The 19808-nt window shown below is 36.4% G+C and overlaps 1 protein-coding gene across 1 annotated transcript in view; it reads right to left on the bottom strand.

The window, feature by feature from the left end:
- Positions 1 to 19808, bottom strand: part of LOC100915994 (bile salt sulfotransferase-like) — a 42500-nt gene that overhangs the window by 9249 nt on the left and 13443 nt on the right. Inside the window, exons 3-5 of the mRNA XM_031950117.1 lie at positions 9130 to 9241; positions 4446 to 4597; positions 1727 to 1941 (exon numbers count right to left, since the gene is read on the bottom strand). Of these exons, the coding sequence (XP_031805977.1) occupies positions 1727 to 1941; positions 4446 to 4584 (354 nt within the window). The 5' untranslated portion in view covers positions 4585 to 4597; positions 9130 to 9241. The remainder of the gene's footprint in view (positions 1 to 1726; positions 1942 to 4445; positions 4598 to 9129; positions 9242 to 19808) is intronic.

Genomic DNA, 19808 nt, shown 5'->3' with positions numbered 1-19808 from the left:
AATTGCTTCATTTTACAGATTAAGAAACTGAGGCCCAGGCTAAATGACTTGTCCAAATAATTGTCATAAGTGTCAGAACCCAGGAGAAAGAATTTGAATCCAGGTTTTCTTGTCTCTTTTCATAGGACTAGGTGAACCAACATTCATCCATCCATTTATCCATCCTTCCTTTCCTCTTCTTCCTCCTCCTTCTCTATCCACATAGGGAATCATACCCTGACCTGTGCATACTCTGCCCAAAGGTATATAAATTTTGATCACTGAAACTTTGGAAGACATCTTGGGGTTTACAGGCCAGATTTCTCTTCCCTTCTTGTTTATTCTATTATTTAAAAAAAAACATGTTTTAAACCCAAATCACTCTGATTCTCACTGACTGGACAATAATAGGTCTTAGCCTGGGCCTCCTTTGATTATTGTTTGGGTTTTGATAGCTTGGAGTGAGTATAAATCATAACTGTTTCTGTTTTGGCCAGAAACCCTGAGGGTCTTTCCTTCCCAGATCAATTTTTTTGGACTAGATAAAAGAAGCCATTTTAGGCTTCATTTCTTACCTAACCTTAATCACTGAATGAATGTTGCCTCAGACAAACTGAGATCTATTAAAGACCTTACCTTACAAAGACCAAAGTCTCCCACTGCATCTGGAGCCATCTCCAGTCATCCTGATCTATATATTTATTGTCACTGGTCCCAGATGGTTCCAGAGGAAAGAATAATGTCATTTTGAATGAAGGACAGAGAACAGCTGAACCAAGAACTCATCCCCTGGTTACCTGATTGTGACAAAGTGGGCTTAATAAGTGATCAGCCTCTTAAGCCTCATTTAGTGTTCCTCCATTTTGAAAGTATTTTACTCCCTATGACCCCTGAAGCAAAATGGTTCACACAAAGGACTAGAACACTAAATTGGAAACTGCAGTATCGATGTTTTTTTGTTTTTTTGGCAAGGAAAATATTGTATTTCTGAAAGATATACCATTAGTCATTCACTTCCTTCTGCTGAATGCTGGCTTTGATCCTGAAAATCACCTGGAGTCTTTCTTCAGTCAATTGAAGAATCAGTTTCAGAATAAAAAGGGATCATAGGGGTCACTGAGTACAACTTCTCATTTTGCAGGTGGAGTAAGAGGGGGACAGAAAAGCTAATTGTCCAAGATCATGCAGTGTCAAAGACAACATTTGACTCTAGGTCTTCCAATTTCCAATATATGTGTTATATGTAAATACATAATTTTATGTGTATATATGAGTATTACATATATTTTATTCTAAATTTATATATGAATATATACATATGAAGATACACAAACATATATGTATTATAAGTATGTAGTTTCTATATGTACATATATGAGTATTATGTATATATTTTATTCTGAATTTAATGAATATCAAATAAATGGGAATTTCCTCATATACAGCATAACAGAAAAAAGTGGATTAATATAAAACTTCAGTTCTCTGTTTTCCTTTCTAAGTTTATGGTACACTGAAGAAGTCACTTTCAAAGCTGTCCAACTTTTTCCTGCTTCCTTTTAGCTTTCTTTCTGTTCATTTCTCTGCTTTTTAAAAAAGATGCTTCTTTCTTTTGCTTTTCTTTTTCTTGTTTTTTCTCTATTTTCTCTCACCTTCCTACCTGTCAGTTTTGCTGTGAGTTCCCTCCCCCCTCCCCCACCCTGCCCCGGGGGAAAAAAGACAAAGCCTCTGAGATCAATTCACTTACTCGAGTTTTGGTATTCTTCAACTTATGGATCAGTAATCTGGCATGGAGGTGAGTGGTGAGAAGGCGTACTTTGGATGTCTTCACGTCAGTCAAACAATTCAATAAATGTATTTGCTCAATCCAAGGGACACGTTGCCAGGTAGGTAGGCTTTGGGCATGCTGGGGGTTCTCTTTGTTGAAGATGAGGCTCAGGATTTGCTGCATCCAGTTTGTACCTAGAAGAAAAAGAATGGGTAATGGTTTTGAAAGCCAAGGGTATGGATTGGGGGGGGGGGCATATGAAAATAAGAATCCCAGGTCCCCCCATTTTTAATTTCTTAAGACTTAATAACTACTGTCTCCACAGCCGTCTCCCAAGTTCAATTTTCTACCTCTACCTGATTGAACAGGATCTAGCAAAGAACAAATTCTTCCCTTTATTCCCAGAAGGAGTTAAATTGGGGTCTTCTCCATTTAAAATATCCTTTCCAATTATTAAATCAGTCAAATAGGACTGTCTATAATATACTTGTGGGAAGAAATATATTGATTCCTGGAGATGCATAATCTAGGGAAGGGGATAAAGATATGATGTATCCTTTATTTGGAATGTTAATCTAAAACTGGATAGTTAAATATCTTAATTTTTTTTTTTTTTTGGATTCCTATGTAACCTGAAATTTTCTTGGAGCAGAGGAAGTTGAAGAGCATGAGGTAACATTGTCATTTGGACATCTCCTTCTCTAAATCAGAAATAACTTGGAATTAGATTAATCTTCAATTAAAATTGTTTCTGGCAGACTGGTGTCTTAACATAGAGTACAGTATTGGCTTTTTTCTTTTAACAGTAGAAAGGGGGATGATGGATAATTATAAGCAGTATCATTTTATAAAGCAGAGAGAAGTAGGGAAGAGTAAAACCACTTGAAAGAAAAGTTTGGCAACTTAGCTAACAAGTGGTCCGTCCCACAGGCATTGAAGAATGAGAAGGGAAGAAGAACTACAAATAAAACAAAAATGGAGATTTGCAAAAAATCACTATTTTTTGGTTATTTTCAAAACTGTCTGACTTTTTGTGATCTCATTTGGGGTCTTTTTTTTGCAAAGATACTGAAGACATTTGCTGTTCTCCCATTCATTTTACAGAAGAGGAAACTGAGGCAAACAGGCTTACGTGATTTGCCCAGGGTCACACAGCTATTGAGTTTCTGAGGCTGGATTTGAACGCAGGGAGAGGATTCTTCCTGATTTCAGGTCTGACTATACTACCAAAGATAATGAACCACCCCACATGATATCAGAGTTCCAGATGTAACTACAAGAAAGGTAAAAATGACATTAAAAGGAAGAAATACAAGAAAAACAGTTGGATTGGGCTAAGTGTATATGGAGAGCTATGCTAAAGGGGCCACAACTGTGAGGACACTGAGAGATTGATATACGAGGTGTCTCAAAGAAGGAGGAATGTCAAAGACATGAGAAAAATCTCAGATCTTATTAATAGTGAAGGGGGAAAAATAAACATTTATATAATACCTACCATGTGTCAGGAATTGTGCAAAGTGCTTTATCTCAATTGATCCTCACAACAATCTTATTATTCCCACTTTACAGTTGAGGAAACTGAGGCAAAGAGAGCTTGTGACTTGCTCAGAATTATATAGCTAATCAGTGTCTGAGGCTGGGTTTGAACTGAGATTCTCTTGATCCCAGGCTCAGCACTCTATCCACTTAATATCTAAAAATGTGACCGAAAAAACACCATATAGCAGCCTATATGCTTGCTCTCCCATTTGTACAAAATCTTTATGAGAATTAGCCATATATGAATCCAGAGTATTCTTGGTGAAAGTATTTATTAGCAAGGAGCAAGCAGGCTTCTAATTCATATTCAACAATGGACCACATCTTCAGCTTCTCACAATTAACCGAATGAGGGAGAGAATATGAGATGCCCTTGTGCTTCTTGTTTGATTAGGAAAAAAACATTTGGTTCAGTAGAACAAAACACTGGCCCGAAGACTCTTTTACAACAAAATTATTTGCATTCACATATCAAATTCATTCAAGATTCCTAGGAACAAAGGACAACAGAAATGACCCTATTCAATTATTCTCTATTAATAAGCATTGGCTTTTTTACTTTATTTTTTCTTGTTTTGTTTTGTTTTGTTCTTTGGTCTGTGTTTTCTTCACAACATGTCAAATATGCAAATATGTTTTGCATGACTGCTCATGTATAGCCTATATCGAATTGCTTGTCTTCTCCATGAGGGAGTAGAAGAGAGAGGGAGAGAATTCTCTGGGAATGGGTAATAACTAAAAATCTTGGCCTCCGGTGAACTATTCCCAAAGTCTTTAGTCAACTCCCCACAGTTTGGCAATCTGGAGGGAAGTGGCTTGGAATCCAACTTAATTCTGACTCATCAAAATGGAAAAAAATATCCCAGCTAACTGAAACACTTGTTAACTTGTTGTGGAATGACTTTTAGTTATCATATATAAACTTAGACCCAGAAGACCTAGTAAGAATAATCTCCTGCCAAATTCAAGATGGAAAATTCAGAGGGCCAGAAAACAAACAGTTGGCATTGACCAGGTATATGATTGAAGTATTTGGGATGGGAGGGGCACCCAAAAGGAAAAACAAAGGCATGGAAGGGAGGGGCGAAGGTTAGCCAAAGCCAAGAAGTGTTTCTTCATTTTGCTGGGGGCAAGTTCTGCCAGCTGCATCTGTTACCTGATTTGGGGAAGGTGACCAAAAGGACATCTGTGTCTTGGAACTGGAAGTTGACAGCAGCACGCAGGCTCTCTTGGGTGTGCAAGTTTCCTGGAAAGGAGAGGCCTTCAAAGACTTCAATAACTTTCAATCTGTCCATGACAGTATCTCTTCTGCAGGGAAAGGGGAACCCAATATAAATGTTAGGGAAATTATCTGAAAGGATTCACCACTTGGAGAAGATCTTTAAGACTGGCAATCCTAGTTCTCTAAGTCCCTAAAAAGAAAATGAGAGTCCAGAGATTGGGTGTGGGAGGTTATTTTATGCACTAAACGTATTCCTCAGCCTGCCTAGCATAGTTTCACTTTCTATTTGCTCCTAAAACTTATTTAACTTTTTCTTCAAGAATTAGCAATAAAACTTTACATACTCCTTGATCTGGCAATTCTGCTAGTGAGTCAGAGATCAAAGAAAAAAGAAAAGCACTCATATGCACAAAAATGTTTATAGCATCTTTTGTTTGTGGTGCCAGAGAATTAGAGACCAATCAAAGGAGGAATGGATAAACAACTTGCAGTAAGGATTGTAATGGAATACTGTTGTAAGAATTGATGAAGAACATGGTCAGAAGATCCTGAAAAGATTTTTATGAACTGATGTTATTAAGACAATGTTGTTAAGCATATTGTACACAGTAAGCAATATTGTAAACAATAACTGACTGTGAAAGACTTGGCTTATACAATGATCCGTGACAATATATCATAAAAATCATATATTATACCCAAGCTGGATTTATACCAAGAATGCAGGGCTAAATTAATATTAGGAAAACTATAAGTATATAACTGAGCATCTCTATGAAAAATGACAAAAATTAGGTGATTACCTCCAAACATGCTGAAAAAGCTTGTATTTAATTTTAAAAATTTAAAAAGCATCGGAATAAATTAAGCTTTTTTTTTTTTTTTGCTGAGGCAATTGGGGTTAAATGACTTGCCCAGGGTCACACAGCTAGGAAGTGTTAAGTGTCTGAGGTCACATTTGCATTCAGGTCCTTGAAACTGCAGAGCTGGTGCTCTATCCACTGAGCCACCTAGCTGCCCCTCTAGTACATTATTGAATAATAATGGTGATAACGGGCAGCCTTGCTTCAACCTTGATCTTATTGAAAAGGCTACTACTTTATCCCTATTCTTTATAGTATTTATTCTGATTTTATATAGTTATCATTTTATCATTTTTAAGCTATCACTTATCATTTTAAGAAAAGCTTCATTTGGGCAGCTAGGTGGCACAGTGGATAGAGCACCAGCTCTGAAGTCAGGAGGACCTGAGTTCAATTGTGATCTCAGTCACTTAACCCTTCCTAGCTGTGTGAGCCTGGGCAAGTCACTTAACCCCAACTGCCCCAGGGTGGGGGAAAATAATGTACTAGAAAATGCTAACTATATAGCAATAAGACAAGAAATTGAAGGAATAAGCATAGGAAACAAGGAAGCAAAATTATCACTTTTTGTGGCTTTATGATGCTTTACTTGGAGAATTTTGGAGAGCTAACTAAAAAACTAGTTGAAAAATTAACAATTTTAATAAAGTTCCAGAATATAAAATAAAACAATGCAAATCATTAGCATTCATATACACACACCTTCATGTATACACACATCATACATATGATAAGCATAATAATATGTCTGTCTATCTATGCCAACAAAACCCAAAAGAAGCAAGAGAAAGAGAAATTCCATTAAAAATAACTGCAGACAGTGCTTGGGAGTCTATGTGCCAAGACATAGGACCCCATGAATACAATTACAAGACATTCTTCATACAAGTAAAGATATCTAATTAACTAAAGAACTTTTTATTGCTCATAGGAAGTATTTTGTCATTTTAAAATGACAATACCACTTAAGTTAACTCACTTATTCAGTTCCATACCAAACTACCAAAGAATTACTTTATAGAGATAGGAAAAAATGATCACAAAATTCATTTGGAGAAACAAAAGATCATAGACATTAAGAAAATCAATGAAAAAAAAAGTGATGGAAGGAATTCTAGGAGTACTAGATCTCAATCTATACTACATAGCCATAATCATCAAAACAAGTTGGTACTGGATAAGAATTAGAGAGGTTCATTAGTGAAATCAATAGATTAGGTATACCATATACAGAAACAAATGAACACAGTTACCTAATATTTGATAAACCCAACAATACTAGCTATTGAAGCAAGAACTTAATGTTTAGCAACTATTGTTGGGAAATCTGGAAAGAAATCGGGAAGAAATTACATATGTACCAACATTCAGTTCTCTAAATCATTCCGAAGAACAATTTGGAACTGTGTCAAAAGGGCACAGATAAAATCGTGCAAACATTTTGATCCGGCAATATAGCTACTGGGTCTATGCTACAAGGAGATCAGAGATAAAGGAAAAAGACACATATATACAAAAATATTTATGCCGGTTCTTTTTATGGTAGTAAAGAATTGGAAAATGAGGAGCTACCTTTCAGTAAGGGGATGGCTGAACAAGTAATAACAACAACAATAATAACTAACAATTATACAGCACTTATCATATGCCTGGCACTGTGCTAAGTGTTTCATAATTAGTCAGAGTATATGAATATAACATAATAAGATTATGCTATAAGAAAGGATGGAAAGTATGGTTTCAGAAAATCCTAGTAGGATTTATATGAACTTATGTGAAGGGGGCAGAATCAGAACAATGTATACATTAATAGCAATATTGTAAAGATGATCAATTGTGAAACACATATTAACTCAGATCAATAAAATGATTTACCACAACTTTTCCAAAGGATTCATGATGAGTAATGTTATTCATCTCTAGAGAGAGAACTGATGGACTCAAGAGTGAAGATTGAAGCATATATTTTTCATTTTTTCATTTTTCTTGCTTTTTTTTGAACATGGCAAATTTGGAAATATTTTGCATCCTATATATATATATATATATATATATATATATATATATATATCCTATGTATAATGTGTATAACTTTTTTGCCTTTGTAATAGGTCGAGAAAGGAGAAAATTTGGAATGGAAAATCAGAATAAAAAGAACTTAAAAAAAAGACAAATTCAAATCTCCAAACACTTACTAGCTGTGTGACCTTATGCACATCACTTCAACCAATCAGACTTGACCAGACCTTCCCATGTATATAATCGGGATAATAATAATTTCTACTCTACAGGGTAATTGTGAAACTCAAATGAAATAATGAATATAATGTGTTTTACAAATAAACTATAAAGCATTATACAAATGAGTTATTAACTACTTATGGATTGATTATTATGATTATTAGACAAGTAAGGGATTCTTATTTCCACATAAATAACTATATATGTATGGCAGATTTCTTTTCTACCATTAGACACAAACATATACATTTACATATATACACACACATATATTCATATAGCATATACACATGTATACGTGTATATATATATATATACACATAATATGTAAAATTATTCTATGAATACATCTATGTATCTATAAATACATTCTCTGGATACAGTAGCCTGTTTCTTCATATATTCTTTATTTTTAATTTGTGCATTTGTAATAGTCAAAATTACTTAGTTGCTCCAAGTCGTTTCTGAAACAGTATTGCTGTTACTATATACAATGTTCTCTTGGTTCTGCTCACTTTGTTCTTCATTATTTCATGTAAGACTTTATATGCCTTTATAAGATCAATGAGCTCATCATTTCTTACATCCACAACCATACACCATTACTTTTTCAGTCATTCCCAGCTGATAAGGATCCCTGAAATGTCCACATCTTCCACCCCAAAAAGAGCTGCTATGAACATCCCATTCTCATTCAAATTTATAATTACTATTTGTACTTCCAGCTTATTTTTACTACTTTCTTTTTCAGCCTCTCTTTTTACCCTACCCCTGTTACCTTATCTTTCCCCTCATCTTCCCACCTCCACATCACCCATTCCTTCAAGGGTCCCTTCACTTACTCCCCACTTTCCAGTTTCAATCCACATACCCCTCCAAAAGTCCCTCCCCTCTCTGTTCCTGAGTTTTCTCACCTTTCTACAAGTTCAGAAGACTTCTACACCTTTCAAGATGTACAAATTGTTACTTATTCAACCTGGATTACTAAATCCCTACCCCACCTGCTTCCTCTGTATTAGCTCTTCCTTTCATGAACGATTTTTATAATATAATTACTCCCTTTTGCCTTTTCCTACCCAATTTTGCTTTTTTAGATTCCAGCATATACAACTCAGCCCCAACCTTTCTTTCAAACTACCTTGGTAATGATGAGAATTTTAAGAATACCGATAACATTTTCATATATATAATAAATAAGCAGTTTGAGCTAAATGAATGACAGATTTCGTCTTTAACGTTTTCCTTATATTTCTTTTGAATTTTTTATATGGAATTTACTCTTGAGTTCTGATCTTTCAGTATGTCAAATATCCATAACTCTTTTGCTCTTTGTCTTTTTCTTTCCCCTAAAGCCCCTACTTGCCTCAGCCTTGGCACCTCTGGCTCCCTTCTTCAGTTAGCATTCTCCCTGAATTTAATCCCATAGCTGCTTCCCTTCCCTCTCCTCCTTCACCAGTCCTCTCCATGCAGGATGTGATCAAATCCTCAGCCTACTTCTATTCCTGCCCCCTTACCTTGTCTATCTTCTTTTCTGGATGAAGAAGTTTGGCAAGCTGTAGTCTTGCTTGGAGACTGGGGAATGTCTGGTGGTTTTTCCCAGAGCCAGCTAGGACTCAATCCTTCCCCCTAAGCATCAGAGGTGAGAGGGAAGAGGGGAAGAAACAGGGAGAGACTCTTGAGCTCACTTGGCCAGTGCAAATAGAAAGGACTTTCTTACTTCCAACAGCCTGAATTCTGCGTCTTAAGACAAGGAACCCAAAGTTGCTTCTTATAGAAGCTGACCTTGGGTTGATCTGGTGCAAAGATAGGTTTCAGTAGAAAGTGTTCAAAGTTGCTGGAGGAATTCCCCGCCTCCTTCAGTTTTTGCCAGACCAAGCAATTGGTCAGGAAAGGCAGAGGCGGTCTGAAATCCTACACTCCTTTTCTGAAAGACTGAAAAACATGAAAACTTAAGGATCTTTAACATCAAGATGTAAACTATGGTCAGAAACTCATTCATAGGAAATGAAGGCCCTTCAGGGCTGCCCCGAATTGGGCCACCATGCACTGGTTTTTATAATTGTAAGGCATGTACTGGTAGGCCACCCAGGAGATAAAGCATGAAACATGGAAGGAACATAGGAGCAAAGAAAAGGGAAACCAGAAGATGTGGAATCAAAAGAAAGCAAAGTTTGTATCTTTTTAAAAATGTAATTCTTGATTTTTCCATTTATTAATATTTTATTTTTTCTATTTAGTTGTAAAACAATTTTTAACACTTGTTTGTTTGTTTTTTTTCAAACGTTGAGTTCCGGATTCTCTCCCCCTTCAAAGTTCAAATCTTAATGCCAACTGATCAATGACAGAACTCTGATTCCTGTCAGTCACCTATGTATGCCTCAGTTTCTTCAGGTGGGAGTGAAATCTGAGTATCCTCACTTTCACTCTGTTTTTTTTTAATTTTGAACTTAAACACAAAAAGGGGTATTTCCATATTCACAGCAAAACAGAAAAAGAGAATTCTACATAAAATTATAAATCTCTATTTATGCCAACTTAAAAAATGGTATTTTATTTTTCCCCAGTTACATGTTAAGAATATTTTTAGAATTCATTTTTAAAAAATTTATTTCTTTTCAAGGCAATTGGGGTTAAGTGATTTGCCAAGAGTCACAGAGCTAGGAAGTGTTAAGTGTCTGAGGCTGAATTTGAAGTCAGGTCCTCCTTACTTCAGGGCCTGCACTCTATTCACTGTGCCATCTAGCTGCCCCTAGAATTCATTTTTTAAAATTAAAGCTTTTTATTTACAAAGCATATGCATGGGTACTTTTTCCAACACTGAGACAAAAAGACACACAAGAGAGACAGAAGAAAGGGGAGAGGCAGGGAGAGAAAAACACAAAGAGAGGGACTGAGAGACACAGAGAGAAGGAAGAAAGGAGAGACACAGAGATAGAGAAAACAGAAAGAGACAAAAAGATAGAGAGGGAAACCCTTGTAATAAATAAATATAGTCAAATAAAATGACTCTACCCAATGGCCACACCCAAGAATATCTGTTTCTTTCTACAACTTCTGTCTCCTCTTTCAGGAAGAAGGTAACATGCTTCATTATTGGTCCTGGGGAGACTTGGATATTCATCGCTCTGATCAGACTTCTAAAATTTTTCAAAGTTGTTTTTCCTTTAAATTGCTGTTCTTGTAAAAATTGTTCTCCTGTCCTTACTCTGGACCATTCTGCATCAGTTTATACTTTCTGGGTTTCTCTAAAATGATTTCTTTCATCATTTTTTGTAGCACAATGAGAGTCTGTTACATTCATATCTCCCAATTTGTTCAGCCATTCCCCAATTGTCTAAGAGGTGATCTAGGACAGAAAAAGAATTTCTTTAAAAAAAAAAAAAAATTTATTTTTTCCCAATTATATGTAAAGACAATTTCATTTAAAATTTTTTTGTATTCCAAATGTTCTTTCTTCCTCCCATTACCTCCCTGGCCTTCCTGAGATGGTAAGCAATCTGATATAGGATATACATTGGCAATCATGAAAAAAATATTTCCATATTAGTCATGTTGTTGAAGAAACCACAAACTAAAAGAAAAAATTCAAAAAAGGAAATGAAAAATTGCATACTTTGGTCTGTATTCACTTTCCAGCCATTTTTTTTTTTTAGACTCTGGACTTAAGAAATGGAACAAGTATTTTTATAAGATAGTAGAATAGAAAAAAGATGATTGCACATGAAACTCTAAATCTGCTGTGTACAATTTGTCATTTTTTAAAATGTATAATAAATTTATTATAAAACTTTATTTTTTTCTTTTCCCCAACCCTAGAAACAGCTACCATTAGACAGAAATGTGTGTGTATTCTTTCTTCCTTTCTCTTTCTTTTTCTTTTCTTTTTTTTTTCTTTTTTTCTTTTTTTTTTTTGGTTTTTTCCTTCCCTTCCTTCTGTCTATATAGAGTACCATACTTTTATCTGTGGGTGCTCTGACCAAAAGAAAATACATTTTAATCACTGAAACCTCACTATCTTGGGGGTTATAGGCTAGATTTCTTTCTTAAGGACCATTCCTTAAACTCAAAACACTGACTCTCATTAAGTGATCGAAGAGAACCAAAATGACATCACTGTGTTAGAAGCAAGGTATTATGTCTGAATGTGGCTGATTAGAGCAACATGAGCTCAGAATGTTCTGCCACAGGTTGGACACAAATAGTCTGAACATTTGGAGTAGACTTTTTTTAAACTTTGTATTATCTCGTATTCCTTCTGAGCTCATTCGTTTCTGTTTTGCTCACAGAATACAGCACCTTCTCTGATGTGGGCACATCATGCCGGGTAGTCCTTTGTCAGTGTCCCCCATGTCATAGAACCAATTACAAAATTCTTCAGAGAAGACTTTCCTTGTATTGCTTTTTTTGTCCACTTTGCCCTGTGTGAGTTCTCCAAAAATTGTCTTTTTGGAAGACGGACATTTGACATTTCAACAATGTGATCAGTCCAAAAGAGTTACACTCTCTGCAGTAGAGTTTGAATGCTGTAATTTAATTCGAGAAAGGACCTCAGTGTTTGTTATCTTATACTGCCAGGTACCACTCTGGTGGTAAATCCTTCAATTTGAAAAGGCTAAAAGCCAAAACTAAAGTGGAGGGAGAATTGGTACTTGATTTTTTGTTTGCAGACGAGAGTGCATTCAATGTAGCCCCTGCAGCTGAGATGCAACAAAGTATAGATCAGTTCTCTGCTGCTTGTGCCAATTTTGACCTTAGAATTAATATCCAGAAAACACAATTCCTCTATCAGCCAGCCCCATACCATTCATATATGGAACCATCAGATACAGCAAATGGAGAAGTTTTGAATGCTGTGGATAAGTTCATTTATTTTGATCATAAACATGCCAGGTTTTATACATTGATAATGAGGTTGACACACACATTGCCAGAGCTAGCTCCAGGTTTGGGAGGCTCCCAAAGAAAGTGTGAGAGAGCAGAGGTACCGGACTGACTATCAACCTGAAGTCTACAGTACCTGAGAGATCTGGACAGCCTACCAGCGCCATTGCTGGAAAGTGGATTTCTTCCATTTGAATTTTCTTAGGCCAACAATAGATTATTGCCCTTGCTTGGTCATTGTTTGGACCTTGATTGACTCAAAGTGAATGTAAATAGCAATATTTCTATTTTGGCCAGAAATACTGGGGAACTCCCCCTCCGGGTTGATTTTTTTCTGAATAGGTAAAACAGACCATTCTTTGTCTCATTTCTTACCTCGCCTTAATCACTGATTGAGTATTGTCTCAGTTAAATTTGTTAAAGAGCTTAGGTTAAAAAGGTCAACATCTCCCACTGCATCTAAGGTTATCTCCAGTTATGCTGATTTCTATCTGGCCATTGGACCTTGATGAGTCCAGAGGAGAAAGTGAAGCTTTGCACAACCCTTCCTTACTTAAATCCAATTCATTTGCAAGTCATGGCATCACTTTCCTGAAGGCATGGTCTTCTTTAGAAATGAAGGACTAACAACAACTATGTAGGTATGTGTTTGTGTTATCTGTGTCTGTGTGTGTATACACATATGTAAAACCATTCCATATATACTTCCATTTATCATCTCTTTCTCTGGATACAGATAGAATCTTCTTACCTAAGCCCTTTGTAGTTAATTTGGGTATTCACAAAAATCAGAATTATCTAGTAGTGTGAAGTTGCTGTTATTATATACCATATTCTCTTGATTCAGCTCATTTTGCTCTTCATTATTTTGTGCAAGTCTGTGTGGAATAGAGAGATAAAGTGAAGAACTTACAGGAATATGTGAACTCTTTTTCTGTATTTTAGTTTCATTTATTTCTGTGTTTCCCCTATGACCTGTATAATATGTGCAGACCTAGATGTACTTGAGCCTTGGCCAGCTATATCTGAAACCTGAAGGCCTGATTTTCTGTTTCCTAGAAATCAGGTAATTTTGATTTTGTGATGGAATCTCTAGTATAAAAGCTGTGTATCTTTACTACTTCTTTAGCCCTCCTACCACGAGTTTTCTCTTTCCCTTATCTCATGATACAATGGCTCATCCTCCGGAAGTATAATAAACGACCTTTCTGCTTTCTATTTTGAGTGATCTCTGAGTAGTCATTTTGGGTAAGGGTCTTCTACATCCCACACAAAGTCTATCCAAGTTTTTCTAAGATCACCAAACTCATCATTTCTTAAACCTTGAGATATAATTTTAAACCTATCAGATTGATTAAAATGATAGCAGAGAAATAATTTCCTGTGGAATAATGTGGAAAATTCCATGTGTTTTAATGAACATGCTGTAGTCACTTACAATTGGTGACTGAGATGAAAAGCTAGTAGCTTTTTTTTTAGTTTCATCTTGTGAATACACACGTATATTTTTAATAAGGAAGTTTTATATATAACCATGAGCAATACGCCATCTAAACACCCAGACATGATTTTAGAGACCCAGCCTTTAATAGATTGCTGCTTTTTCCTCCATGTACATCTTTTCACATGAAGAATAATATCTGTATGACATTTTAAAAATCATCTAGTTACTCTTTCTTAAGAGCCAAAAATGGAGGTGCTCTAAAATGTTAGCAGCAATTGCAACAACTTGTAAAGGAGTTTGCATTTGTTTAGAATATAAATCCACGTGTCTTCTCATATCTGAACACAGCACATAATGAAAATATTATTCACATTACCATGAAATCCAATAGACCTGAATGATGAACAGCTTTTGTTTGTAAGAAAATTCAGCATCCAAATTTGCATCCAAATAACTGCCTAAGTAAAACAAAGTGGGCAAATGAAGTGCAGCTTACCCAAGTCAAAGCTAAATACACTTTTTTTTTTCCCTGGAGTGACTGATGGGAAGCATCATGAAGCTGGTGTAGGTCTTACAATCAGATCTAATTTAGTCACCAAACTAGCATGCCTCCCAAAAGGAGTAAAAAACAGGCTCATGACGATGAAATTGCCACTTGCTTGAAAGTATGACACTACTATCATCAGTGTATATGTTCCCACTGTGATGAACTCTGATGAGGTTAAAGAAAAAATTTACGAAGACCTGGAAATATTCCTCATCAAGGTACTAAGAAAGGACAAACTTGTAATTCTGGGTGACTTGTAAAGCTACATTAAACATAGACTATTTTTTTCATCCTCATTAAAGGTATCTGACAACATTTCAGGAAACAGCATTCTAAAAAAACATAAGAGCAAGCACACAACCCTGCTTCCTTAAATTGTCAACTGGGAAAGTGCAGGAGCATTGTCCATTATCTAGAATCTGGGCAAGCATGCTTTCATGAAAATGATTTACAATACTGAAGACTTACTCTAAGCAACCAGATTTTGCCATTATTTCCCATAAGTCTTCATGGTTGACAGAGAATTCAAATCTGATGGGTTTGCCACATTGTTTGAAAGTCAAACTTACATTTGCCTAAAAGATTTTTGTGAAGAACTAATCCAAGGCAAGTACTCACACAGAGGTCAGAAGAAGAAATATAAGGGATCTCTCAAGGTCGTTCTGAAGAACTTTGGAATTGATTGTGAGACAGGAGACACACAAGACTGCCCAGCATGGTGTATTAAAGAAGGTACTCTGCTCAGTGAGTAGAGCAGAATTGCAACAGCTCAAAAGAAACATGAGTTGTGCACATTTAGAGACATCTCCACTTCAAATGTTCATATGGAATATTTGTGCCTGACTTGTGATAGACCTCACATTGGTCTAATTGTGATACATGGTCAGATACATAGTACCTTGATCCCAACATTAATGTCATTTTGGTCTTTTTTGAGAACCACCAACAAACCAAAGTTATTGAGCCATAATTTCACCTTCCCCACACTATTAGAAGGCAAGACTTCTCCCAAAGATACAACAATACAATTATCCCTTCCCCCTCATGTTTCAATATATCTCTGGTTGGCATAAGGAACCAAATGGGAATTTGAGGAGAGGTTTTCAGAAACTTTCAGATGACATGCAAAGGCCAGCAGATGACACAGAGTCTATGATTAAGTACTTGACCCAAATTTTACAATAAGGTACTGTAAACACCCCATAAAAAAAAAAAAAAGAAAGAAAAAAGCAGACTTCTGTGGTACAAAGGGAGAGCCAAAAATTTTTATGCAAATTTTCCAGTCGATGATGTGCTAAGCCTGTAATGCCCTCAATGTAGAAGGGATAATTGTCGCACTCTTTGGTCCCCAAACTGTATGAGGAAAGAGTTATTTGAATTATTCCAAAGGAAAGAAAAATCTATCAATTGAAGGTGAACCAGAGTGTCTCCAGACTCTGAGGAAAGAGAAGGCAACTGCACTGGGGAAGGAATAAATAAAAGTTAGAGAGGGACATGTGTGACTGTTTCCAAAAATAATCTTCTTTTATCAAGTAAAACTAGATTCCAGGAACCTTTGGACCAAAGAGTCCTTTCCCTTCTGAGGGAGCCTTTGATTTGTCCCAGATATTGTTTCAGAGAAGTTAAACACCTATCTTGAGAAGTCAGATGTCTAATGACAAAGCTCTTGATAAGATGAAGTAAACCTATTGTCCTGAGATAAGAAAATGCTATTTTACTGGGTGCGGACAAGATGAGGGTAACTTGAGTTAAGTGGGTGCTCCAAGAAAGGCAGTTGAGTAAGAATAGCTGCCTTGTTCTTAGTTTAGGGGATCATATAGTCCTGTGGTCAGCTCGTGGCATAAACATCTCAATATCTTTATTTTCACCAAATCTATTCCTCAATCTATCCTGGTCATTTAGCATAATATCTAACGGGTGCTGACATGTTCCATAAACAATTGTAGGTAGGGACAGCTAAGTGGTGCAGTGAATAGAGAACCAACCCTGAAGTCAGGAGGATCTAAGTTCAAATCTGGTCTCAGACAATGTTTCCTAGCTTTGTGACCCTGGGCAAGTCACTTAACCCCAATTGCCTCAGCAAAAAACCAAAAAACTTGTAGGTAGTTGGAGGTATCAGCAAAATTTCTCCACTAGTCCTCACTCTAAATGAGAGAGCCTTTGGTTATCTAGGCTTTTGCTCTCTGGACCCCACACTACTTGGCCAGACCCATAGTCAGCTCCCAAGAAATTAGTGGCGATGAAGATTTTCTTTAATAATAATAATAAAAATAATAATAGAAAGTTGCTGTATTGAGTACCCCAAACTAATCAGTATTAATTCTATAATGATTGTTAGTATTCATACAGTAATACATATTTAGTTATGTAGTCAAAATCTGCAAGAATCAATTCTCTGACACTGAGGAGGAGAGCCCTGCCTCCACAGAGATGGGATGAATGAATCTGTCTGAGTCCAAGGACTTGTACTTCAACCTCCAGCCCCCACAAAGGTGGACGATGGAATGAATCTGTCTCTCAGTCCCCGATGGCTGTTATATGCTCTCTTATAATTACATTATCATAGGTGGAATCTTGTGGAACTATATTAAGTACTAAGTACATGTACTGAACTAGAGAACTATCGATCACCATGATAAACTAGATAACCATTATCAATTCCATTAACTTAACATTGTAAGAATCCTTGTTTCAGAGTTCTGGTCCATAACACCAGGGAAGAAGTATTTTAATGTACCATTTCCATTTAACAATGCAAGTTTCTTTTATTGTACCCAACTCATATGTTACCCAACCCAAAATGGCCAGTCTAGACAAAAGGTGATTTTATGACAATATACAATCTGGGATCCAGTAACAGGTAAACAACTGCTTGTCTTTTTTTTTTTTTTCAATTTAAAAAAAATCAGCCCAAATCTTCCCTTTCATCCTCCCACTCCAACTGAGAGGACAAGGAAAAAAAAAACCCATCACACCCACGTGTAATCAATCGAAACATTTAATCTTGTTTAAAAAAAACTGTGGGGCAGCTAGTTGGTGTAGCGGATAGAGCATCAGCCCTGAAGTCAGGAGGACCTGAGTTCAACTCTGCCCTCAGATACTTAATACTTCCTGGCTGTTCAACCCTGGGCAGGTCACTTAACCCCAATTGCCTCAGCCAAAAACAAAACAAAAAAAACACTTTTTTATCTCACTCCAGCATGTGGAGTTCTGGAAGAGGTTGATTTGGGGAATCCTGACTGGTCAAGATTCAACACTGCATTAAATTTCAATATTGCATCATCTTTGTGTTTATGAACAACTTGTTATAAAATTTATAAGGCTCATAATTTGTTTGTCCTTTCCCTAATTTATAAACATTCCCTCAGATTCCTCTTCTTTATCACTCCCCTACACAAAAAAAATTCCAAATATTTTTGCACATTCTTGGAGGTTTTTTGCCTCAGGACTAATCCCTCCCTTAATCTTCATTGTTGAATTATTTCAGTTGTGTCTGACTCTTTGTCACCTCTCTTGGGGTTTTCTTGACAAAGGTACTGAAGTGATTTGCCATTTCCCTCTCTGGTTCATTTTTAAAGGCAAACAGGATTAAGTGATTTGCTCGGGGTTCACATAGCTTAGTAAGTGCCTTCCTGATTCCAAATCTAGTGTTCTCTCCCTTGAACCACCTAGTTACCCCTTTAATCTGCTCTCTCCCTCTAATCCTCCTTCATCTTCCCCTCCTTTTTCCTTGGTGAGTGAAAAGTATTTCTGTACCCAACTCTGCCTATGTGTGTATTTTTCCTTCTTTTGAGCAGTTCAGATAGGAGTGAGGGTTAAGTATCAGTCATTTCCTCCCACCCCCTTCTCTTTGTTGTGTGAGGGGGCTTTACTTGGACTTGCCTAGATTTCCTAATATGCAGACAGCCTACATCCTGCCTTTTCCATCTATATGGATGGGGTAATGGAATGTGCAGGGAGGACTAGCACTCCCTGGTGTGCAGGCTTGCTGAGCCCTTTACAGAGCTGCTAATCCACCTTTCGTGTAACTCTCACCCGTGGCTCCAAGAAGCTGTATCATGTCCAGTGGCCACATTCTAGTAAAACTAGAATCAGAATCCACATATCAGTACGTGGATTAAGGGATGTCTATTCCAAGCATGTGAAAACATCTTTTGGCTGAATGGGCAGATGAAAATAATTTGTTCCAATGGTAGGAAGGCAGCTAAAACAGATTCTATGGGATACTTTAGAGCATTGTTTTTTTCATATAACTCAATGACTTTGATTTTTTTTTTTTTAAGCTGCAAGTTCATATCTTTTGACCACTTATCAACTGGGGAATGCCTTTTTTATAATTTGGTACAATTCTCTATATATTTGAGAAATGAGATCTTTGACATCATAGTTCTCTTCAAGAATGAAGGACAAATAATAACAACAGTCTTTAATAGAGAAACTTGAAAAAATTTCCCTTCAGGTTCCTGTTTTCCTTCTAATTTTATTTGCATTAGTTTTGTTTGTGCAAAAAAGCTTTTTAATTTCATGTAATCAAAATTATCTTTTTTCATTTCCATGATCTTTTCAATCTTTTGTTTGGCCATAAACTTCCCTTATCCATTGATCTGACAAATACATTTTTCCATGCTCCCCTTAATGTACTTAGGATATCATCTTTTATGTTCAAATCATTTATAAAAATATTTTAGCTCTAGTTGAGTTTATTCTGAAGCTGTGTTTTTTTCTCTGATGTTTTGTTCATTTTACCTGTTCTGTTTTGGAATCATTCCCTTTTGGGGGGATAATATCTTCAGCTTCTTTGCCACCATATTAATTCTTTGTGATGGATTCTTTTGTTATTTGTCCATTCTTTCAGCCTATCCTGACTTTAGACTTGATGTCATAGCTAGGCTCTGTGTATTTCTGGAGGAAATGTCTGAATTGACCTTGTTACTGCTTCCTTGGGGGCACTGAGTGTTACGTTATTCCAGGACTTCAGGAACTGATTGGTGACCTGAAAGCTTTCAATCCTCCTGAAATCATCTGATCCAAGGAGAAGTCTGACTGCTTTAATTATTGTTATCAAAGATACATTTGTGCTTATCTATCTATCTAAAAGTTCCTGAATTTGCTCTGCAAAGTCTTGACCTGGATTTAGGTGTTAGCAGCAATAGATGCTATTGGACCCTGACCTTATCAGCTTGTAGGTTCCCTTTGGATCCAGGATCACCAACATAGGTATTCTTTTTTCTTCTTTTATCTTTTTTTGCTGAGATAATTGGGGTTAAGTGACTTGCCCAGGGTCATACAGCTAGGAAGTGTTAAGTGTCTGAGGTCAGATT

This window comes from Sarcophilus harrisii, chromosome 2 (assembly GCF_902635505.1).
Source record: "Sarcophilus harrisii chromosome 2, mSarHar1.11, whole genome shotgun sequence".
NCBI lineage: Eukaryota > Metazoa > Chordata > Mammalia > Dasyuromorphia > Dasyuridae > Sarcophilus > Sarcophilus harrisii.
The sequence above is the reverse complement of the archived record's forward strand: the minus strand, read 5'-3'. Positions and strand labels throughout refer to the sequence as shown.